The sequence below is a fragment of the Phalangium opilio genome, unplaced genomic scaffold, assembly GCF_054372755.1.
Source record: "Phalangium opilio isolate 3A_F unplaced genomic scaffold, DU_Popi_V2 ptg000045l_1, whole genome shotgun sequence".
NCBI classification, from domain to species: Eukaryota; Metazoa; Arthropoda; class Arachnida; order Opiliones; family Phalangiidae; genus Phalangium; species Phalangium opilio.
The window spans coordinates 845,756-871,588 of record NW_028324168.1 but is presented as its reverse complement, the minus strand read 5'-3'; the positions used below and the strand labels follow the sequence as shown (position 1 = coordinate 871,588).

General features: G+C 34.2%; 1 protein-coding gene across 1 annotated transcript in view; it reads left to right on the top strand.

Moving 5' to 3' along the window:
- Positions 1–25,833, top strand: part of LOC149676571 (sodium/hydrogen exchanger 1-like) — a 43,699-nt gene that overhangs the window by 9,374 nt on the left and 8,492 nt on the right. Inside the window, exons 2-3 of the mRNA XM_089837591.1 lie at positions 23,950–24,182; positions 24,263–24,490. Of these exons, the coding sequence (XP_089693717.1) occupies positions 23,950–24,182; positions 24,263–24,490 (461 nt within the window). The remainder of the gene's footprint in view (positions 1–23,949; positions 24,183–24,262; positions 24,491–25,833) is intronic.

The window sequence follows — 25,833 nt, the reverse complement described above, 5'->3', positions numbered from 1 at the left end:
TAGAAAGTCCAGTAGCCTTTTCGTAGTTGTCCCATTGGGCTTTAAATAACTTCCAGTTCGCAAACACATCCCCTTCCAGAGAAACAACGGAAGGCGGAGGAATATGAGCAACGGGAGGCGACGACATCGTTGAGACGGATACCCGAGGCGTAAACACAAAGAACGACGTAGTACGGAGACTAGTTAAGCCTCGGCGCGGAGAAAACTCAAACTGAGGGAAGACGCGAAGGGTAACGAAGCAAAAACAAAAAAACTGAGCGGGAGAACAGGTCCACTCACTTCTGGCACCATGTTTCGTTTTCTTATATCTTTTACTAACGAATGTTCGATCTAATTAAGAAAGACAAATGCTTCGCTTAGTCATACTGGAACGTGATAACAACAGTTCTGTTTTTAATACTTTCTTTACAAGGATACACTCTATTACAAAGATTTATATATTAGGCGAGAATGATACATGCATAAGCGGGAGATTCAAATACGAAAACACAAGTCTAATCATAACTCGAAAACAATGTCCCTTAGGGCAAACAAAATGGAATCGTAGAAGTTACATTTTCGACTCAAAATCGTGCACCCAAAGAACATCCCCCTTAATTTATGGATGCAGACTTATCAGAAACACCCTGTATAACTCTGTATTTATTTAAGTGTAGTTGGAGACGTCATAGAATTAATGTCTAACTTGGAAACCTTTTCCCCTTCTTAAAAAATATTGTCTTGGTCGATCTCTGTTACCTTGTAAGCTTTGTCTGGAAGGCTAGCTCTCGTCTACTGGACGTATAGTCTGTCCATCGTACCACAACCAATAGACATAAAGACCGGGCATAAAAAACGGGGATAGAATAGTCCCTGCCTTTCCCTGTATTGTTTAAATCTCACTGGACGATAAAACCCTTTCAAACTATACACTTATACACGTAAGTCTTCCCTAACAACAAAATCCCCCACCCTATTTGGTTCCGTTTTGAAATCCTTTTAATATAAGTAGTTAATTTTTTTTTTAACCGTAAATTTATTTCAAAATAGACGTAACCAATTTGGCGCAAAAATAAATACGCGCGCTTGTACAGTATTGGCCTCGTTTTATTTATTTTATTTTATTTTATTTATCATCATAACCATGTAAACAAACTGATGATGTCTGTCTGGCGCGTGTACCCTTTACCGCGCGAAATACAAAATCTATAGGAATTTTTATCCCATTCCCATTTACATTTCAATGGCACGTGATGTGACTCGAAGCCCAGGCTAGGCCTAATTTTTATAGAACCCTTTAAGTTTCGCCAAGAAACGATATTCTAGTTTACTAGGGAGAAGGTATAAATTTGTCACATTTCTAGCTTTATCTCCAGTCCAAACGTAGACTTGTCCGGAGTTAATCCCCGCCTCTAAATTACAACCAGCATCTCATTGGTTCTTGAAAACTCACGTCAGCGCGACGCGAATGACGAAAATTACGTATTTTCCGACTGAGGAGAGGCTGCGAAATAGCCCGGCCTCCTTTTACGTCCCCCCTTGTATTTTGAAAGGGGGACTGGGACTATGGCGTGCGAATACTTAGGCATCTTATACCTTCTCCCTGGTAAACTAGATATCGCTTCTTGGTATCGCTCGCGAAGTATCTATAAACGTTTTTAACACCATTTAGATATCACGTGACTTTTAATTTCTTATGACTAAATTCATAGGGAGGTCGTAATCTGAGATTTAAAGGTTTGAAAGTCCATTTTTTTAATGTGTTTATTTATACTTTTATTCTTTTTGATAAGGCACGTTTAGTAGTTTGTAGGATTGAATTCTACTTACTGTTTTTAAATTTTATTTCATTCATGACTACGTTATCGCCTACATAAATCAATCAATAGGTTGCCACTCCATTTTTTTCAACACCTTAAACTGTCACTTAATCTTATTTATCACAAATCGAAAAGATTTAAATTAAAATGAATTATATAGTTCATTTCGAAATATATTTCATGATGCAATACGTTTCCTTTTTTAAATAACTAATTACGATTTATTTTTTCTCTTTCTTGAATAAATTAACTGATTTTACATGTTGAGTAATGGCAAACTCGTATTAAAATCTATATGAAAAATAACATTAGATGCTGTTACATGATTTAAAAATCGAATGATGGGTTTTAATAGCATACACCCACCCAGTAACCTCAATTTTAAAATGGTTTAATAATTTTTTTTACTAAGTAATGTAATTTGCTTGCACATAAACAATAACGGTAAATTATCCGCCAAAAGAAGACCTAGACCTAAATTTTAAAAGAAATATTATATTTTTTTCAGGTGATATCAATTGAATTTTTTTTTCTTGTTTCCTCGAGGCTTAGCTATAGCTATGTATCTCTTTTAAAGCTAGACAAAGGCTTAAGGCCTGCCGGGATTTAATTGAAACAGTTGATTTCAAGTTTTTTATCTCTCTCTCTCTCACTCTAATGTCTTTGGGGATGATTCCATGAGTATCACGTTTTATAATTGGTAAAATATGTCATGGCTGACTTTTTCGGAGCGAGTCTATATATCAATTTTTATTTTTAATTATCATAATTATGTCGTATGCTTAAGGGGGAGGAGACGGGGAAGTTGAATGCTAGTAAAGGAATATTTTTCTGTATACCTTCAGGCTGCGTGACCTGATAAATTTTATATTTCTGGAGTGTGCATGCATGGTGTTTTTGTATATATGGATTGATATACCCGGCCGAACCCGCCCGGTGAATTTTATCGAAGTGATTGTATAAATTATTTGTAATTATTTGTAATATTACAAATAATAAGTTCTTGGGAGTGACTTTGTAAATTGCGAGACATGTGTTAGCACGTGGATTGAGGTAAATACTTCCCCACGTGCGTTCATTCATTGAGTACCGGTGAACGTGGGTTAATTATAAGTTCCCGCCAATTTGCAGCACGTGCATTGATAGTTTGAAGCCAATTTGCGCCACGTGAATTGACAGATTCCCGCCAATTTGTTGCACGTGTATTAGTATGAAATTACCGCCAATTTGCAGCACTTTAATTGATAGAAAATCCCGACAATTTTTAGCACGCGAATTGATAGAAAATGCCGCCATTTTGCAGCACGCGTGTTTATAAAATATCCCCCAGTTTTTAACGCATTAGCTAATTATAATATCCAGCACGTGAAAAAATCAAATACACTTGAATTTACCAACTCGTTTATATCTTACAATCCATATTCAAGGGTCTTTCCGACAGGTTTATCCGTATCCAACTGTTTAAAAATCAATATCAATATAAACCCTAGACTCAGTACGGGCTCTTAACGGGGTAACCCTCACCTTTGGTAATACTCCCAGGTAAAACCCCAGAGTCCCTACATTATTGGATCATTCGCCCCGTCAATTTCCGATCATATTTATTAAAATGGAAGGAAAATTTGTCTTATACGAGGTAAAGAAATGGGGTCGAAGAGTTCAATCTAACTTGAAACCAATATTAAAGGCGAGGGACATTCTTAAAAGGCCGTATTATCAGTCTAGGGTTAACGTTATCATCGTGAACAGCAACGGGGGAAAAGTTTCTTACGCCAAGCGTAGTTCCACTTCCGGTCTGAATTGTACGCTGTAAAAAAATATTTATATATATTCCTTTTCAATAGTTTTCTTTTTAAGATAGACCTAGGGTATTCAAATGAGCAGTCGGAGAAAAATTTTATAACTTTTTGACCCCATTTTTGGAGCGAGAAACGGTTGGTTCTCCGACTCTAGTTTGCGAGAAATAAGGTGAATATGTAAATTATTACACACTCTGTGTGAGTGAAGTGAAATATACACCTAGATTTTATTTTAAACAGATGTCATGGCAGTTTGCGTCTATGCATGAGATTTTATATCGACTACCGTTAAATTAGGGTTTATTTATTTATCTTTAATTTATGAATTGGGAAAGGATTTTACTTTAATTATATCATAAGATATGTTCAATAAGTTTGTCACTGGTTACAAACTGGACCTTGTCATGAAGTGACTGAGGTAGGTCATAGATTCGAGGTAAAGCGACGCCTGGTGACTGGGGCGCTGTCAAAGGCTTAGTAATGCAGACTAAATATGTATAGATGAAAGTCCTGCACAACTAACAGAGTGTAGTTAATCAATTCTCACTTGTCGTTCTCGAACTAGCTCGAGCTGTAAGTCTCACAGTAGCATTACGAAGTATATTTAATGTCATACTTATGGATAACATATCACTTATAAACTTACGATTATAAGGAAACTAATTATTTACACGGTATTGGTACTGAAGTTCAAGCTCGAGTAAGAGTAGACTGAGACAGATTCGAATTTCAACTTTGACCTTTACAGTTTTATATCGTTTTGTTAAAATATTGTAAAAAAATAGTTTCAAACATTTTCGGAATTTGCTTTACGTCCCTCTAGCTTTAGGCTTAACGCTTAAGCCTAACTATTATAAAATTCATGCATTATTAAAAATTTACCAAAAAAAAAATAAAGAAAAAAGCTCTCCCATCTGTTCGAGATAGTTTCCCCGCCATTTTTACTCATCCCGCCAAAATAAAGGCTCTCAAGACGTTTTTATAGCTTTTTTACTCGATAAAAGTTCTTACGGGCGCTTTCTGTGGCTAACGCGTTACCCTGTTTCATCCCAAGTATGCAACTAAGTTAAGCCTGGATTCAAAATAGAGAAACTGTAAACTTAACGCTAACTCTAGAGTGATTTTTAGTTATTCGATATTACACTATTAACGCTAGTGAAGCTGGGAAGATTGGAGTAAATATATAGCATTCGCTACCTTTCAGTTTATTAACACTTTTATCGCGAATAGGTTTTTAAAAATACAGCGCGCGTGAAATTCAGCACGAGCGATAAAAATATAAATACGCCTAAATATTGATTAATTTTATTTAGTATTTTTTTTCATATGGAATTTCAACCATATTCGAAGGCATTTTATACGGCTTTTACTTTTGAATGACCCTGCCTTGTATAGTGGTTCAAACTTAAAGTAAAAAAAAATTATCATTTTGGGTGGGGGTCAGCTGATCGAGGAGAATAAATGAAAGAAGAAAAAAAAAATCGATTTTTACCCTTTCGTTCCAAATATTAAGTTCCAATATCGACCTAATACATGCATAAAGTGTGTCTCTCTCTTACTTTCCCTGAGTTTGGTTGCGTTTTAGGGATACACAGAGAATCCGGGCTACGAGGCTAATCATTTTATTTATTTTTTCTTCTTCAACAATAATATAAAATATATAGGTTACTGGAATATTTACCAAAATATAAATATTTCCTATGGGAAAATAATTCATTCTGTATGGTTTCTCCTTTTCAATGGTGGTATGTCCGATGTCATATAGTCAATAATAAACCAGTATACAGGGTGTTTCTGATAACCCTGGCATAAATTAATAATAATAGATGTTTATTGGGAAATCGATTTTGTTTGCCCTAAGGGACACTGTTTTCGAGTTAAGATTGGATTGGAGTATTTTACGGATGACCCCCTAAATTTAATTAATTAAGGAACTGATTTAGACAATGATTTCCGATTTAATATAAGCAAGGGGTGGTCAAGTTAATAAAAGATTCAAGATTCAGGCTTAGGCCTTGGCTTTTTTGGGGTTTGACTTATGCCTGCCTGCACGGGAGTTGGGTATATACGATCCTTATCATTATCATTATCAGCCAACCACCGTGTAACACAATCATTTATCTATCTTAAATGTTAAAGTCTGTAACTTAGATTGTATCTTGAAACTAAACAGTTGTTTTTTCATATGGATGTTTGCCAAATAACTTAACTAGTAAGAAAAAATAAGGTATTTAATGTTTTATATAGCCAAAAAGAAGCGCTACTAAACACGTGGCAACTTATTCAAATTTGACGAAGTTAAGGCTCAATATAGGTATAGTGTTAACACTCATTTGTAACGTGTGTAATTCAACCTCTATCTACAACAGACTGAAAATCATTTAGCATTCTGTTCGATTCATTGATCATTTAGTTACAGTTACAAACCTGAGAAAGATTCTATAGAATTACAAATTACTGGAGTGGCAACACTGCATGAAGCGCATGCGCTGTTAAATTTAAGAAATTGGCGGGAGGGGAGGAAATTTTCTAGCCCCTTTAATACACACTAACTATTAAATAATTAGGAGTTTTCAGAAACCAACGAAAATAATATTAACTACCTAGTACTCGAATTTTCAACAACTCTGTGGTCCTCAAAACCCTTCCTTTTTTTAAAAAAGAAAAATAAAATATCGTCACACATGGATTGCCATTTTCTTCAACTGTTATAAAAATAAACTGTATATACCATACTTGTACTTAAAATATATACCTACTTCAAAATTTTGCGTAAACTTTACTGAAGAACTGGTAGCTTTTGAATATTTTACTGAAAGAGTTTTAATTTACTCAACTTCTATTCAGTCTTCCAGACAAATATAGTATTTGAGGGGATTGGTTTTTCTAATTTTTTTTTGCCTTGTAAACCAAGCCACTTAAAAACTATCCTTGAGCGTTTGAAGGTCAGGAGTTGTTTTAAATAATTTAAACACAAACTGTTCCGAGGAGAGAGTTCTATTTTTAATTTTATGTTTCTCTATGCTATACCCCAGTGGGTATGTAGACATTATGGCAGTCAATGTTATTTCACTCTTAGAGCTTAATATAGTCAAAGGTAGGGGACTGCCATTACTCTTTTAAAGAATTTAGACTATTTTTTTAAGAAACTGTTTCTCGTGGAAAAGAGCTTTAAATTAATTAATTTAAAATAGCAATTTAAACAAACTGTGCCAAGTTTAAAAGAATCTCAGTGCACTGTTTTCTTTTGTGGTTTTTTTTTGTGGATGAGAAAAGCTTTTAAAACAATAGTTAATTAAGTTGTTAGTTCAACAGAGATACGGACGGTTAATTAACAAAACATAATCTAGAGTCTAGGCAATTTATTATTTAATTAAGGATGATTAAAATTAAATTAACATCACAATGTAGTTGGCTTTGAAAATATAATTTTAGGTACCTTTCACTATATGCTGGTCTAAGGTATAGAAATACAAAATAATTATTTAATTTTTAATTGTTTTTAAAAAGGAAAAATCATAAAGGTGTGACCGAGTGAAAGGTGTCGACGAAAATTATGTAAAAAAAAAAATTTAGACTCGAGTTAAATTTAAATTTGGCATAATTAACTATACGCTTATTAGTGTTGTAACTTTTAACTTTTGAGAAGAAAAATAATTCTTTTCGTTGTTATTGTAGAAAGAATACGTTTATAATTATATCACGTGATTTTTATGACTATTTAAAGTGCATAGCTGTGTAAACCGGACGTTTATAATATCAAAAAGCTGTTTGTACAGGGTGTTTCTGATAAGTCTGCCATAAATTAAGGGAGATTATGTTCTTTGGGTGCATGTACGATTTTGAGTCGAAAATGTAGTTACTTCTATCTCCATTTTGTAAATTGCCATAAGGGACACTGTTTTCACGTTAAGATTAGAGGAATATTTTACGGATGACCCCTTAAAATTAATTAAGAAACTGATTTAGACAATGATTTTTTATTTAATTAAGGGGTCATCCATAAAACACTCCAATCAAATCATAACTTGAAAACTGTATTGTATCCCTTAGGGCAATCAAAATGGAGATATAAGTTACATTTTCGACTCAAAATCGTACATGCACCCAAAGAAAATTCCCCTTCAATTTATGGCAGACTTATCAAAAACACCCTGTATATCGTATCAGCTTATGTTTCACGTGATACTGAGTTTTGTCACGCACCAGGTAAGGGAGTAGGGGAGAGGACTGACGAAGCAGGCTCGTGTAAAATTAAAGGGTGTCTAAGGACCTTGTGACCTAACAACCCAATCAATATGACGTAGCTAAACTCCTCCCATTTTAGTCCGCCACTCTTCCCTACTTCTTAAAAAATTATTTATATCAAAATTGAAAGTATATACGCGCGTAGTACATGGGGGTAAGCGTTTCTTAAGCGATTAAGCGTTAATAATGCCTTTAGACGCGCGTTTTCAAGCGTGTCCGAGTTGGTTGAGCCCTTGCTTGAGCTAGATGACAACCCCAAATCTTAGCTTTTTATTATTATCCCCAAGTTCTTACAACGCGGAATATATGGAGATATATTTTCTCCTACCAAGAAGTGATATCTAGTTTACTAGGGAGAAGGTATAAGATGCCTGAGTATTCGCGCACCATAGTCCCAGTCCCCCTTTCAAAATACAAGGGGGGACGCAAAAGGAGGCCGCGGGCTATTTCGCCTCTCCTTCGTCGGAAAATACGTAATTTTCGTCATTCGCGTCGCCGCGCTGACGTGAGTTTTCAAGAACCAATGAGATGCTGGTTGTAATTTAGAGGCGGGGATTAACTCCGGATGTCTACGTTTGGACTGGAGAAAAAGCTAGAAATGTGGTGAATTTATACCTTCTCCCTAATAAACTAGATATCACTTCTTGCTCGTATATAAAAAAAATAAGAATACGTGTCTCATAAAATTGTACCGTTTTTACAACGTTCCGCCAATGGGATTGCTATAAAAGTGTCGACAAGAGTTTTATACTTTGCACGTGACCAAAATTTAAACTTGAAGAAAAACAAAACGTTTCATATACGCTTCTATAACTTAAACGCATTTTAACACGACGCGCTGGCTTCCTTCAGTTTGTTACATCGGGGAAAAGATGGTTTAGGGAAATAACTTTCGATAAAGATTGAGAATCAAAGGAAATGGTAGAGTTTTTTTTATTATATTTCTACTTCTTCTTTGGCATTTCATTGCGTCATATGATTTTGTATGACGTAAGAAGCCAGGCTCGAGATTTTCCCTTGATCCGGGAAGTCCCGAGCTCCTTATTTCCGTCTCTGAGTCTGACGCGCGCGGCTTTGCTCCCTTCATGGTTTTGTGACGACGCAGAGCGTGGCTGTTGCTGCTAAGGAGAGATAAGAATTAAACTCGTCTTTTCTGGGAATTCTATTTTTAAACAAACTTACAATTAGGGGTTATTTACACTCTGTGAATGGATAAAAATATTACAAGTTATCAACTAAGCACTAACCTATCGCGATCTTAACTAAACCCTAACTAAGCACTAACCTATCGCGATCTTAACTAAACCCTAACTAAGCACTAACCTATCGCGATCTTAAATAAACCCTAACTAAGCACTAACCTATCGCGATCTTAACTAAACCCTAACTAAGCACTAACCTATCGCAATCTTAACTAAACCCTAACTAAGCACTAACCTAACGCGATCTTAACTAAACCCTAACTAAGCACTAACCCTAACGCGATCTTAACTAAACCCTAACTAAGCACTAACCCTAACGCGATCTTAACTAAACCCCTATCTAAGCACTAACCTAACGCGATCTTAACTAAACCCTCACTAAGCACTAACCTAACGCGATCTTAACTAAACCCTAACTAAGCACTAACCCTAACGAGATCTTAACCTAACCCTAACTCATCGGAAAGTCATGCACCAAGGCCAGGGGGGGGGAGGGTTGCGATCAAGTTGCCGTCCGTTTTTGAGCCATTAGTAGAGTGTAAACAAATTACGGTTCTATAGGGTAAACAATGCCTTAAGGGCAGTACTTCACCTTTGTTGGTATTATGATATATGGAAGTATAACACGAAATGTCATGGCTTTATAAACGCTACTTTTATGTTCCCTAAGTTGAAAAATAATGACATCTGCCTTCTGTCTAGTGCAAACTGCAAAGCTTATTTATAGAGCACTGCATCCCAAGGTTTAATAAAGGATGTCGTAATATTTTCTAGTAGAATGATGCTAGAATATGTTTATTATGTTTTTTTCGGTTGCCTGCCTCGTAAAATATGGCTTCTTGGTCAGGGTTTTGTTATGGTGGAAAGAATGGCTCGTCTTTGTCTGACCTCAATGACCCTAATTTCACATACGCTTTCTTGACGTTATAAGTACGCGGTCATAAATTTACGTGTACGCCAAGATTTCTCTTTCCTTGGCTGTATAATTATTTGTATATTTTAAACAACTTCGTGATGATTGTTTTATTTGTATAAAGTAAACGTAACAATGTCTAAATTTAAAATATATATTTTTAAAGTATATTAATTAAATTTTAACTATTTTTAGTCGAAAACTTTCTATTTTGTTTATTATCTAGTCACGAAGTGAAATTTAGATATTTAGACAGTTTAAGTTGTTAATTTATTAATAAATACACGTGTAAATGGATTCGATTCAGCTTAACATCTCTAATATGTAAATAACAACCTGTCTTTCAAATTTTATTCAACACATCGAAGAATGGAGGTTTAAAAAAATGTTAGAATTAAAATTAGAATACAAAAGTCATAACCTGTTCAAGCTATCAAGACATACACAAATATAGAATACGTAATAACACTCCTGTCATTTGTACTTGTGTACTATAGGGTGCTTTCAAAGTAATTCCAACAAATAACCAGTTAGGATATTTTTTAATAGATTTGTTTTTCTTTAATTTTAAATCGTTTTATTCATTCCTTGAACCCTAAAAAGTTTAAAATACCAATAACCTTTTCATTTAATTAAATCGCGCGTGAAATTATAGCTTCAGTAATATAAATGGCGCACGTACCATTTAATTTAGTTAGAGTCTAGGGCGAGACTAACTCGTGATTTCAATTAAAATGGTCGGGAAAAAGTATTTTATTTTTCGAATGGAAAATTACCAAGTAAATTTTGAATGAATTTTTTTACCGCCTTATATCTAAGCCTATTAATGTTTTTCCCGCCTTTTTCTCTTAGCCTATGAATTTTTTTCCCGCCATTTCACTAAGCCTAATGAAGAATTCAAGTACACGTATGTACGAATCTGATATCGTTAATGCTCGTAAATCTGTCAGTTTAATATCAAAAGTTTCTTTTAAATTTAGTTTGGTGTGATTTGAGATGCAATCATATGATTGTACCAGTGTTTAGCAAGTTAAAATACACCAAATTTTAGCTTCCGAATTAATTTAACGATAAGGGTTTAGTTGGCAGATGAATCTGTTTTATTATCGCCAATTTATCCCGTATTTTGACTGCCTATCACGTGATTCCTTTCTGAAGATCTGCGTAGTACTTAAGCCTACTTTTACTTAATTAGGCTTAGCCAAAAAACATTATTGAAGCGCGTGCGGTTCGGTATGTGCATTTGAAATGAGCGCGTGCGATGGAATTCGTAAATGATAAAAATCAACCGTAATTTGCACTAAGAATAATACTAAACAGCCCTTGATAATTAATTCCATAACGGTGCAAATTCCTGTTGAAATACAAAGTTATAATACAATAAAAACCCTGATTTTAATTCAGGGCGAGTATTCGTCTAGCCGGTCTGGCACGAGGTGAAGATTATTTTTAACTTGAATTTACACTGCAGTGGAAGGCGTGTTAGCGTGTATTTTAAATTTGGCCCTTATAACCTTGTTCCTTTTAGTATTTACTGGGGGTTTAATTTCAGCTGGTACGATATATTTTTTTTTCTATACGGGCATCGATTTTTCCCGGGGTTGGGCCTTTGCCCACCCTCTCCTATCCCGGATACGCCCACGTAACCCCCTTTCATATAAACTTATTCCCAAGGACGAGTACGTCACAGTGTGGCCTTTAACTTCAAAAGCCCAAAAATTTTTAATAATTGTAAAATTCGTCAAATTAAATGAGACTTTACATGACTAAAATAAAAATTATATAATAATTGAAATAGTAAATCTTGATGTGACAGTATATGTTAAGTTTTAATTGCATTTAATACAGTTAAAGGCTGGTACTTGCCATTTCTCTTGAGCTCTTAGTTAGTTTATTTTAGAACTCGCAGTTAGTAAGTAGGAATTTAAATTATGCAAAAAATAATAAAATGTGACATTTTAACGACTTGCAATATTGCAAAGTTGCTTATTAAAATGCACATATGGTACCATATGTTTTTAATCCATAAACTTGCGCTTTATCACGTTTTATCAAAGGGCCATTCTTGCCAGATATTTTAAAAGTTTAAAAAGAATGAAAACACAAAAAGTGGCTTAAAAATGTTTACAAAAAAGCTGTAGTATATATTTCTGTACAAGTACGCATCTAACATTGAAGAATTTCTTGGAAATTTGAAATTTCGTGGATCGATACGCTGAATAAATTCTCTACGGTTCAAAGCTTATTTTAAGAAAAAAGAAAATTTGAGAATAATTTTATTGGAAAAGTTAGGGCTGTTTTTACAAGGCGGAGGGCTACGCATTGGTTAAATCTCTTTAGAAAAGAAGTAGTCCGCGGTGTAGAGAAGGCCTGTGAAAACAATGCGTAAGTGCCATTCCCTGAAATCAATATTTTCTGACTCTAGTATGCGCAGATTGATACGAATAATTCGGTTTCTGCGCAAGATTTTTTTCTTTTCATTAGTTTTGGGGTTTTTTCGTATGAGTAACTTTTGTATCTTTTTAATACGAGGAAAATGTACTATCTTGTTTATATGAATAGATTCCAATTCTTTATGAATTTAGTTTCTGTTTATTTGGGATTTAATTTTATAATATTGTTCTTAAGTTATCTATGTATTTGATAAAAAGGGTATTGGTAAATAGTGTCGGTTTAGAACTTTATTTGAGTCTATTTTACACTACCACTAAATCATTTAGTATATCTTACATGTTAAAGATAATTTTTGTTAGATAAAGTTTAATTGTGGAAGGCTTAAATTAAGGATTAACACTTCTTTCGTATCGATGCTTCTTTCTTTTGAAGTATTTGTTGAAGTTTTCTTATCAACTGTAATATAAGCGCGAGACAATATCTCGCGCCTCTTTTTCTTTTCCCGCCAAATAAAAATAAGGCGGGAAATTAGCTTAGCACGCGTAATTATGCCACGTGATTAGGCTTAAAATTCTTGAAATATTTTATTTTAAAGAAGGTGAAAAATATCTCGCGCTCTTTTTGTTTCCCACCATAATTAAACAGGCGGGAAATTAGTCAATCTTTGAATGCTAGCACGTTTTAAAATCCCGGGGAAAATCCTCCCAAAAATTGGGATTACCTTCTCTTCCGAATCGATCACAATTATAATGGTCCCATTGTTTGTTTGTGGGGCCAAAAAACTTTCTATAGAATTCCTTCCTGTTCCAAAGGATAACGTTACCTTTTTTTCAAACAATACACGTGATTTACAGTTACTATTGTTACCTGTCCATATTTCAAGGGATAATCCGCGTTTAAACCTTAACCGCATTCACTGACAGGTAATACCGAGTTATGGACTGACCTCAGATATAAGAGAAAACATTTATTTTCGACGAAAGTTTGAACAAAATACAAACATTTTAAAACATATTTTTTATTTTTTTATTGTTTGAAGTTTGAATATTTTCCAATTGAAAATAAAATTTTACTTCCTGGGTTATGGAATTTCGTTAGTTCAAGTTTTCATTGAATTGAGGAGCATTTTTGTTTAAGCAATATTACGGACGAATTATTTGAATAATACTACGCAACATGCCCTAATTTAATATAACTCCTATTATTGGTTAATTTTAATTTACCCACGGCTCTCTCTCATCTTATTGGTCCATTATTTTAACCTGTTTTTATTTATTCAAATTATTATAATATTTAACACAGGATATTTAAAAAAGTGAGATTCCAGAAGTCATTCGTTTAATGCCTTTATCGTTTTAAATAAATTAAAAAAAGAAAGAAAAAAAAATGAATATTAAAATCGCATATTTTTCTACGCCAAACTTTAGACTAGGCTCTCAAAAATATGAAAGAAAGTACTTTTCTTGTATGATGTAAAGAGATCACGCGCCAGCTTCAGAATGATTGATTTGTTGAATCTCTTTTGGCGGGAAACGGTAAAAGAAAGTTGGATGTCCTCGTGCGCGGGCGCGCGCTTTCAATTCAACCGAGGGGTTCGTCACTCCATCTCTAATAATATGTACCATAACTTCTAATTATTCTGATGAAATAATCCTCTTCGGGTCCTACAAGAGGGGTTAACCCATTGCCGTCTCTGCTCTCTCTCAGGACCCAAAAGTTTTGGGCCAAAACGCCTAGAGCGCAGGCGCTCAAGAGCGAGATGGAAGGCAAAGTTACACCCCCGTCTCTTTCCCTGTTGGGTTACATCGAAAAGGCTTATAATAGACTAGTAGCGGTACAGAGGGATGTAAACTGTGTATCCCTGCCTCTGGGCGCGCTCTCGTAAAAGAGGATGGCACTGAACTAAGAGATACTTTAAATTGACGTAGTATCGATTCCCTCGAGATGTAAAAACCCCTTCTGGCACGAGCTCTCCCGAGATTATCCGTTCAGTTAAGTGAATGAATGAAGGAACTTCGTAAGAATTTGGAAATCAGCTTAGTGATTCCTTCACCCACGCTTAAAGCTTCGTATTCGTTAACTCGTTTAAAATGAACAAATATTAGGAAAAGAGGTCAGATGATCACCCTTGAGAGTTTATCTGTCTATCCTTTACAAATAGAGCTCTCCTTTGGTTGGTTGGCTCCAGCACGTATTATGTAAACTACGTTATTACCCAACTTTCCCCGCGCTTTTATATAATGAAGGATGGCTTTTAAAGTTTAACTTGTCTTTCTTAGGAGTTATATAATAAATGGGGCCGCTTAGAAAACCCTAGCATCCCCTGACGGTTTGTTACACAATTTTAATTAATTTTATGTTTTATTACTTAGACTTAGTTTTTTGAAGTACATTATTATTATTAATGATTGAAAAAGGCAGGTATCTTCGCGGTTTTTCAAGTGGTCCTTGGAGTTATTTTTTCAATTAAAGTGTATGAAGCTATGATTATTTTCAAATAATTTAGACATGCAGTTAGCAGAATATTTATGAATGAGAAAATTACCTAATTTTCTTTTTAAATGCGGTAAATAAAATTAATAAATTAGCGCTACCACTCCAGGTTAAAGGATTCTTCATCCTTTTAAGTAGAGTTTCGTGCTTCACTTTGAGAAAATTGAAAGATAGGAGTTTAAGAGAACGTGTTTTATTAAATTGAGATACCATTTTCAAGATAGGGAATGAGTGGTATTCTTATGAGTGGTATTCTTATGCCAATCAAGATACGAAGCTAAGTGACCATCTAGCTACCTTTTAAAAGGCCCTTTCATACAAATCATGAATTGACTAAAGTATCCCCTGATTATTGAGTATAAGTTCATAAGATATGTTCCATCCATAAGTTTGTTGCTGGTTGCAAACTGGAGCTTGTCATGAAGTGAATGAGGTAGATCGTAGATTCTTGTAAAGCGTTGCAAGGTTTTGGTGCTGTCAAAGGCTTAGTAATGCAGAGTAAATAGGAAGATGGAACTTCATGGAAGTCCTGCAAAATTAACCGAGTGTAGCCAATCAATTCTCTCTTGTCGTTCTCAAACTAGCTCGAGCTGTAAGTCTGTAGCATTACGAAGTACATGTATTGTCATACTTATGGAAAGAACATATCTTGTAAACTTATGGTATTGTAATAGTGTTTTTAACATGCCTGAAGCTATTGGCACGCATCAATCGGCTTATATCACGCCATTCTTGAGCGAATGGAATTTATTCTTGATGATATCGTATCATATTTGTATGGTTAAAAAGGGTTTTCGAAAGTACTTGTAAGATTGTCGAGTACTTGGAAGATTAACTAAGCGACGGAGAGTGAAATGGTTCAACCACTTTAACCTTTGATATTTTACTAAGGAAAGCGGGGGGGGGGGGAGGAATTCCTTGTGCCCTGTGACGTCATGGTTATGTATTGATCCAAAATAATTTACTGTTTGATCGTATTGGATGTACAACCACGTGAAATAATAAATTAAAATTATTAAATTGTTAGAGAATTTAGAAATAAAAGTGAAAAAGGCGCTAACTTAATTGCTTTCTTTATTTTTTTTAGTTCATTCATTTACTATCTCTCTAACCCCGAAATTTTGGGAAGAATGGATTAAATTTAATGAATTATAATTAAATTTGAACTCTACCTTCCTTCCTCCCTCATTTTGTGTAATAAAGTAACTATTAATTAGTTTAATGATAGAGTAAGTTAAAAGTTAACCTTGTGTATCATTTAAGTAATGTTCGCGGGAAGTTTTTCGTGATTTCGTCTTCGACACGTTTTTTTTCTTTTTCTTTCTTTCGCAATTGAATTACGCAATTTCACGAATTTCTAATTAAGGAGTTGTATAAAATTAAATTTAATGTTATTTTATGTATGTGCAGCCCTTAATTTAAGTTGGCGGTTTATTTAAAAGTTATTTTAGATTGAAAGTAGTCGATTGAATTTTGGTAGTTAAATATTTTAGGCCAGTATTTATGCTAGTATAATTGTACTTAAGATGGACCGTATTTAATATAATCAGAAGGGGATAAAAGAAGAAGGATGACACTCTGTATCCTCTTATTACTTTAGTTATGTAACATGATTCTTCCCAGGCGAGGGACCCCTTTTTGTTGCTCTCCCGCTCATCAAAGTTCACCGTGCTAGAGGTGAATTCTATAACTGTTTGGTATTTACAAAATCCTCAGCAATCAACCCACAAACCTTGATTGTCTTGACGTGGGGGGATAAAAATCCACAAGCGCATGCATGCGCCTTTCCAAATAGCTAAGCGCTAATAGAGTAATGATGAGAGAATTATTTACATGGCGTATGTGATTCGGTTTAGTAACTTTGCTATAATTAATGTAAAATGATGTTGGGAAGAATCATGTTACAATTACCACGCCGCTTTGTGGTTGGTACACTTCTCTCGAAGAGAAGTATTATTTACTTCTGATATAATACATTTAGGCGAGGGCGTGCGTGTGTCGAGCTTTTTGGCTTGGTCCCAAATGGTCCCAAAAGCCGTAACTGTTGTCCGAGATCGATTGTTTCAAGGGCATCTTTTGGATAAGAATTTTCAAGGATTGTTCCCAGAATAGCCGACCAACGTAACGACAACGTTGGCAAGCCCATAAATCATTAATTCTTCTTTTGTCCCAGGCTCAAATTACAAGTCATTATTTTTAATTCCCGATATACAAAAGGGAACATTTGTTTCGTCAAGGGAAAGAATGTTCAGTATATGTCATCAATTCAAGCCTGTGCCATCTTAAGTTACTTTAATCATGCCAATTTGTATCTTATAAAATTAACTTGGCGCTCGTGGAATTATATATTTTAACAAAAGAACTTGGCGCTCGTGAATTTATATATTTTAGAAAGGGAACTTTTGCCGGTGAATTTATATATATTTTAGAAAAGGGACTTGCGCTTGTGAATTTATATATATTTTAGAAAAGGGACTTGCGCTTGTGAATTTATATATATTTTAGAAAAGGGACTTGCGCTTGTGAATTTATATATATTTTAGAAAAGGGACTTGCGCTTGTGACTTTATATATATTTTAGAAAAGGGACTTGCGCTCGTGAATTTATATTTTCTAAAAAAACTTGCACGTTCAGCCAATTTAGACACGTGATTTTATTCTCTTTCGCTTATAAACATTACGAAATCAATACCTTGATTTTTATTTTTCATTACGGATCCACTTTGATTTTAAATTTTTAATTACCCGTACTCATTGTTTCCCGAGTTTTCGAGGTTGTCTTGACCTCAATGTCTGTAATGACGATACCCCTAATTTTTATTTTTTTATTCCCTTAATGTCTCGCCTTGGAATTAAGCTTCCCTCATCGGACACTCACTCTCTGCTAAAAGTCATTACCTATAACTCCTACACAAAAACGTTGATAAGCTGTCAGTATCAATTTCAACTTCAAGATTATTTAGTAATCGGACAAAGAAAACGTGTGAAATTGCGTGAAAAATAAATAATGGATGAAAATTCTTGTCAGGGTTATCCGCTTTTCATCCCAGTTCGTTTATTTAGTGTTTATCTCGCAAAATGTATTAAATAAATTTTAAGTAAAATCTTTTCAAATTAGGCTTAACTAAAATTGAAAGAACTTTTGGACTTATTCGGGTCAATGCCACTCGTACTCATGATTGCGATTTCTAAAACGTTTTTCATTCTATAAAAGAATTATACATTCGTAATAACACTCGATAAATCAAACTGAAAATTACCAATAAATAATTTAAATTACTTTTTTTTATTTGACCATATTACCGAATATTTTCTCTTATATCTGTCTCAAAGGGGTCTTAAAGTTTCCCCTCAAGTCTCAAAACTTTCAATTAGAATTATTTATATCAAGAAGTGATATCTAGTTTATTAGGGAGAAGTTATAAATTCGCTACATTTCCAGCCAATTTATCTCGAGTCCAAACGTAGGTCCGGAGTTAATCCCCGCCGCCTCTAAATTACAACCAGCATCTCATTGGTTCTTGAAAAACTCACGTCAGCGCGACGCGAATGACGAAAATTACGTATTTTCCCACTCTGAGGAGAGGCGAAATAGCCCGGCCTCCTTTTACGTCCCCCCCTTGTTTTTTGAAAGAGGGGCTGGGACTATGGCGCGAGAATACTTAGGCATCTTATACCTTCTCCCTAATAAACTAGATATCACTTCTTGGTTATATCTTGGAAGGAATTGTCGATAGTTTACTATTGGTTACATTTTAAGTATTATACTATTTTATTTTATTTTTTCTTCTAAATCAGTTCTGTTTTTGCGTAACTGGTTTAGGGTTACATTTTTCAAATATAATATTTAAGATTTATGTTGGATTTTATCCTTGTTCCTGTTATAGAAAAAAAAACTTTTTATTATTATTAAGGTATGCTATTATTGGGTAATTTTTATTAATAAAAAAATTAAGACAAATAGTAGTTTAAAAAATTGGTGTATTTTAATTATGTTGACTCAAGTAATCCAATCGTAAAATTTTCAATTAAGTGATTACGTAATATCATAGATTACATTCAATTCGTAGAAATTAGATTATTTAAGGGGTTGGCACTTAACGTTATCTTTCTATTGAGAAATTGAAGAAGGTGCCATCCGCTTTCTTATTAAACAAATTTTCGCAAGAATGTCTTTATGGTGATATTATAAGGCGTGTTCCATAAGTATGACACTAGGTATAATTTGTAATACTAGAGACTTACAGCTCGAGCTAGTTTAAGAACAACATCGAGAATTGATTGACTATACTAGGTTAATTTTGCTGGACTTTCATATCCCTATTTAATCTGTTTACTAAGCCTTTGACAAATGACAGCGCCTCACCAGGCGTCGTCGCTTTATCTCGAATCTATTACTTACCTCAGTCACTTCATGACAAGCTCCAGTTTGTAACCAGTGATAAACTTATCTTATGAACTTATGGTGATATATGTTACGAGTTACTGGTAAAAACGTGAAACCGTTAAGTCTAATTAGACTTCACCCTCATTAACGATGTGTTTATTTGGGTAGCTACAAATTTCGTAATTCTTAGGCCTAGTTTTTTAGGAAGTTCGCTTTATCCACGGAATCAGGAAATGTTTTGGAATATTTTGGCGGGAGATTCCAAGCATGAGCAAAAATATATATTCAGAATTTCGGATCGCGGTCATTCACTTTTACCGCCAAAAACATTTCGCCCGAAATTTATAATGAGAATGTTTTGGTTACACTTTCCAGAACGTCACGTGAACACGTAATGATGCGTTTGAGGATAAATTTCTACTTTCATTTTTAACTGCACGAGGATTTCATAATTATAGGAAAAAAGCGCGGGGAAAAAAACGTGTAATTGAAAAGCGCGGGAAATGTAATTAAATTATTAACACGTGCTACAGAAGAGCGCGCGATTTATTATAAAAAAGGGCGCGAATTCGCTTTAGATTACCACGTGGTTTTGACCTGAAATTGTTAAAAATTACGTAGGGTCTCTCTTGACCAATATTCGTTTATTAGGTGAAGGTTTTTTTTTATTCTGGACTCCCACTTTTAAAACGGTTAATTATTAAACATGTTTAAAGAAAACTAAAAGAATGGGTCAAGTTTTCGACATACATAATATACCTCCGATATCGTTTAGTAAGTACATTAGCCTATACTAAATACGTTTTTAAACTCAATGCCCATGACATATTCAGCATAAACACTGGTTGTATGTTGTCAACTTATAATTTGCTTCACTGGGCTCCATTCTACCGCGAAAACACACATAAAATATCCCACTAAAACGTTGTTATGAAGAAGAAAAAAATAAATAAATAAATTTGAAACTTTCCACCTTAGCTACTATAACCTTTACGAAATATTGTTGTTATTTATTGTTTATATTTATGATTTCCCTTGAAAAAATACATAAACAAAACAATATTATTTTTAGAAAAGTTACAAAAAATAACTTGAATTTACTCGTAAACAAACATTCTTCAAGCATTTCAAATTGTAATTAACCGTACTAACTACTACCTTTTCTTTATTAAATTTACGATTAAATATTAATACGCCTTTAATTGGGATAAAAGGAAACCTTGATCGGATTATTTATTTCCGGCATTTTAAAATTTTAAATTCCGAAACCAAACCCCTTTTTGGAAAATTCTTGAAAAATATTTATATTTTTGGTTTTCGGTTTCATTCTTTTGAATCGTTAACTGCGTCTTGCAAAACGAAACCATTATTTTATAGGAGTGACTTTAAAAAAATGTTTCACGCTTTACTGACTTAAAACTCAGCCGCGTCTTTAGAGGCCCGTAATTTATGTAAACTTATACCGTTTTTAAGAAAATAATGGTTTATCTTTGACAAAAGATATTGTTAGTAGCTTTAGTTTTGTCTTTTTAACGCGTAATTAAGCCTAGAGTTTCTCTGATTTATTATGATTATGTATGCCTCTTTGTGAATTTACCGATCTTTTGTCTAAATTTCTAAAAATAGAGATAATTTCACTAGATTACCCTTGGTTTTTTTTTTTCGTCTAAGAATTTAGAAGTAATAGAGGAAAGGGCAGGATGTCTAAGAGTCCCTCCTTCCATAAATAAACGAATAAATTATATCATTTTAGAGGAGTGGTTCATTTTATATATGATAATTTCTTAGAAATTAAGAAATAGCCAAGGCTTATGAAATATCATTATTTAAATATCGTCAAAAACCAACGGAAAACGAAAAATATTTGCACCTGGTAAAAAACGAGCGAGGGGCTAATCACTGTCAAAGTCCCTGCTTAAAGATTACTGATTACGTGTAATAATTTTAGCACTGTCAAGGGCAGAACTTTACTTTAGTACAATCCAAGGAACCGTTGTGTACACAGATTATACTGAGTGACCGGCCCCTCGAGAACGAGACATGACGTCAGACTCACTCACACACACCCTACATTATTTATTTGCGCGCTAAATACCTGGGACTCTAGTCTAGGAAACCGTGACGTCACATGTGATCACACCCAATATATTAACACCGGATTAATTTTGAAATTTGAGCGAGAGCTAGGCCTAGTTTCCAAGGGGTGTGGATGCTAATAATTTTATATATATTGAGTTTAAGATAGATAACCTTGCTCCGTTGCTATGGCAACCAAATCCCTTTCTTTTTAGGCCTAATTATTAGTCATAATAATAGGGAAATTAATTCAAAATAACTGGAATTTGTGATTTAGAATCTAACGGTGTTTTTGGACAACCTTTCATTATTGAATAAATTTTACAGTGTTGCCAGGTGATTTTGATCTTTAACACGTGATATAGGCGTGTGTTTTTTATTTTTTTATTTGCTTTTTAATTTAATAGACCACGAGAAAACCTAGACAACGCCCGCCCGATGATATTGAACCTGTACAAGGATTTTTTATTTCCAATAATGATTTAAGTTATTATTCGCGTTCGTCCTGCGTAATACAGTGAAAGGTGGGGGTTATAGATCACCGGGGAATACGTTTAGCCCTTCAAGGTATTCAATAACTAATCGCGAATTGAAATGAACAGGAGTGGCAGTTACATACGTTTAACCGTATTCGCGCTTAGGGGAAAATAAGGTGGAGTGCTGTTACAATTTATTGGTCATATTAAATACTCGTTATGAAAAGTGACTAAGCTCAATAATTTTTCATGTGTCATGGTATGGCGTTGAAATAGAATAAGTCGTTAAAATATTTAAATTATATTAATATATATTTAAAAAATTGTTTTAAAAAATTTTGAATTATATTTCAAAATGTATTTATTTCAAATTATGGTCTTTAAAAATTACCTTGCCCATGAGCTAAAGCTTTAGGCGGGTAATTAGTGTTTTTAATAAGTTATTAATGATTTTAAATGAGACAAAAAAATCCTTGTGACGTAATCAAGCTTGAAACCAAACCCAGACTCATATATGTATCATTATTTCCAATACTACATTTTATTTGGAGGAAATTGGTTCTAAGTGTAGCCTTGATTGAGTTCAAAGTTACTTGTAAAGGTATCTATGCGGGTTCGATTTCAAGTTCTTTAATTGACAAAGGCTTAGACGTAATTATTGTGGGTGGCCTTCGATTGATTTTACAGTTAAGAAGCCGGATTCTGATTGGCTGATTGCTTTTCCAATATTGGAATAGGAAAAATTATTATAGATTTTTTAAATTTTTATTTCAATTGGATTTTCCAAATAGCCGGGGAAAATCACGGATAAAGTTTGTTAAAATGGGTGGAAATTTAATTTTTAATGATGTAAAGGTATAATACCTATTTAAATTTCAAGGTATTTTAACCTGGGGGCTGTTAGGGTTAAATACAATCATTAAAATATTTACGGAAGGTTATTTTATTCAATGTTTAAGCCTTTTTTGAAAAGTAGGCTTAGGAAAACAATTTTCAATTAGTGTAGTAAAAGGGCGCGAGACATTTTAAATGCACGTGAAACAGAAAAATCATCTGACCGAGGCTTAGATTTAATTTCAAACTCAGCGGGCGTAAGAAAAACAAATAACAAACGCTTTTTAATCTGAAACAAAGGCTAACACTTGACCCGATTACGAAAAATTAAGCAGAAAATAATTCTTAGTGACGCAAAAATCTAAAATAATAACAACATCAAAATGAAAGTCCGCTCGATTCATTGTCAAACTCATCGATGCAAATGAGGTCAAGTTTTGTAGTACCCTTTTTAATCATTCTTTTCTTTCAAAACATGACCAAATTAAGGTCACGGTGAATCTCCTCGTAAAACACAAACCAAACCCCCACCCCCCTTTTAAAGTAACGCAACAAAGACACTGTAACGCTTAAGAAACATTTTATTATCCAATCTCATATCTTACTTTTGTGAATTCTTTTATATAATTAAGTATTTTATATCTTTTTGTATTCTATGAGAAAGTAGGCTTAATTTTTCCCGCCATGTTGGACTTTTAGGTCAAGTGATAGTGTAGTTTTTTTCGTCCATTTTGGTAAAGGTAATGAAGGGAAAATGGGGAACATGCTGCGAGATTTTATATTTCCCCACCTTTTTCCTTATTAACCGTACAAACTTGAACAAATAGACATATTTTATCACGCGCTTTGATTTCAATTTTCACGCACGAGGAAAGTGACAGTGAAAATTGTTTAATATCGAAAAAGCAATAGAGGGGAAGGTGGGCTGTTAGTTAATAAGCTGAATCAACCCCGCCTTTAGCTGTATTGACTCGAAATAAAATGGACAGACTGTTACCATAGAAACCTGTCGTTTAAAGTCTGTAGTGACCCTATTAGGCTTAACTTTTGGGCCTAATATTATAATATTTTGAAGGATGTCTATGTGTAATTTAGAGCGTGCGGTTTCAAAACTTAAAACTTGAATAATGCACTTTTGTTTGTTCCTTTTTATTTTGTGTTAATTTAAGTTGTTAAACTTTAAAAATCAAATGTACGTGCGGTTTAGACCACACCCTTTGAATCAGGCTCAAATTTTTATTCTTTTGCAAAGTTAATTTCTGTATAGAATATATTTCAGATTGAAATTACCTGTAAATATAATTGTAATTTATTTTCTATTTTTTTAGGTTTCCATGTTATGCCAAAATTGTCTTTAATATGTCCGGAAAGTTGCCTATTGATTGTGGTCGGGGTAGCCATTGGTCTTCTATTATTTTACACGGGAATTACGCACGTGGGACCTTTGACCCCCAACATATTCTTCCTGTACATGCTTCCGCCCATAGTCTTGGACGCCGGCTATTTCATGCCCAACCGGCAATTCTTCAACAACTTAGTTTCTATTCTCATTTTCGCCGTGGTAATTACCCTAATTACGTTTTAATTACCTCCCGGATTATCTACGACTCCTATCAACAGCCTCGATCCGTATCGTTACAGATCGGCACCATTTGGAACGCCATGATGATTGGCGTCACCTTATGGGGTATCGGCTTGACCGGTCTGTACGGAGTGGAATTACCACTCTTGGACACGCTGTTGTTTAGCTCCATCGTGTCCGCGGTCGACCCGGTGGCCGTTCTCGCTGTATTTGAGGAAATCCAGGTTGACGAAGTTCTCTATATCCTAGTCTTTGGAGAGTCTCTCCTTAACGATGCCGTAACTGTGGTAAGTAATTGTTAACCCTTAATTTTACCCTTTAAGTACTTAAGACGTAAGAACTATTTTACTTTATAGTTTAGTTTAAAACTTCAAAAATTTTATAGAAAATTAATCGATGCAGTTTAGGGAAAACCAGGAAGGTCAGGGAATTTTATCAAAGTTAGGGAACTTTATTTGAGTAGGGAAAATTTCTGGGGTTTTTTGGAAGACACTCCGTATCCTCTTAATACTTAAGTTATGTAATTCATGATTCTTCCCAGGCTCACGTACCCTTTTTTAGCTCTCCCGCTCATCAAACGTCAGGTGGGCATTCTATAACTGTTTAGAATCAATTAGTCAACAAACCTTGATTATCTTGACGTGGGAAAAAATTAATCCACAAGCGCATGAATGCGCCTTGGAAATCAAATAGTTAAGCAGCGCTAATAGAGTATAATGATGAGGGAACTATTTACATGGCGTATGTGATTCGGTTTAGTAACCTTGAACACTCCAAATGTAAAAGATGTTGGGGGAAGAATCATGTTATAAATACCCACCCCGCTGTTTGCTGGTACACTTCTCTCGAAGAGAAGTATATTATATACTTCTGTTAAAACGTAATTTCCAAATTTAGAGTTCACCTGGTTAGATTATAACAAAATTCTTTAAAATGTAAAGCACCGTTAACATTGACAATATTAGATCTAAAATAGGGAATTATCAGGGAAAGTCAAACTTTGAATCGGAAACTTTCGAGGTAACCCTTCTTCGCTGGCTTGGCACTAAGATAAGATGAAAGTGGGACGGACGCGCTTTTTTCTCTTTAATATCTCTCTTAAGATTAAAATAAAAAACGTTTTAACACGTACAAGTACCTACTTGAGGCCAGCTGAGAATCCTTGGGAAATATCTCCAATTTCCCATCTGGTTTTATACCGTTTTTTTGGGGGGTAATCTAATTGCCTCCGTACCACGCCATAGACGTTTTGGGCTTTAGCCGCGGCGTGACCTCTAAAACAATAGAATTCTAAATATGTTTCGTGTCTGCGCCGCTTAAAATTCCCGACTTTCAACCCGGTTTTTAAACATAATAAAAAAATTTATAAGGAAACACTTTCCGGTTTTTCTTAAACGTTAACTCGTCTTGTCTCTTGACTTTTAACTGATGGGGAAAGAAACGGTATTTTTTTATAGTAATTAAATTTTGATAAGAAATAATTTCCAAGTAACAAGCCGTTAATTTTACTTCTTTTTTTCTAAAATCGCGTTCTATGAACTTAATATATTTTCCATAATTTCACCAGTTATGAATCTTATTATTTTTTCTCAAAATTTTGCGATTGTTTTTTTTTTTCAAAATTACGTGC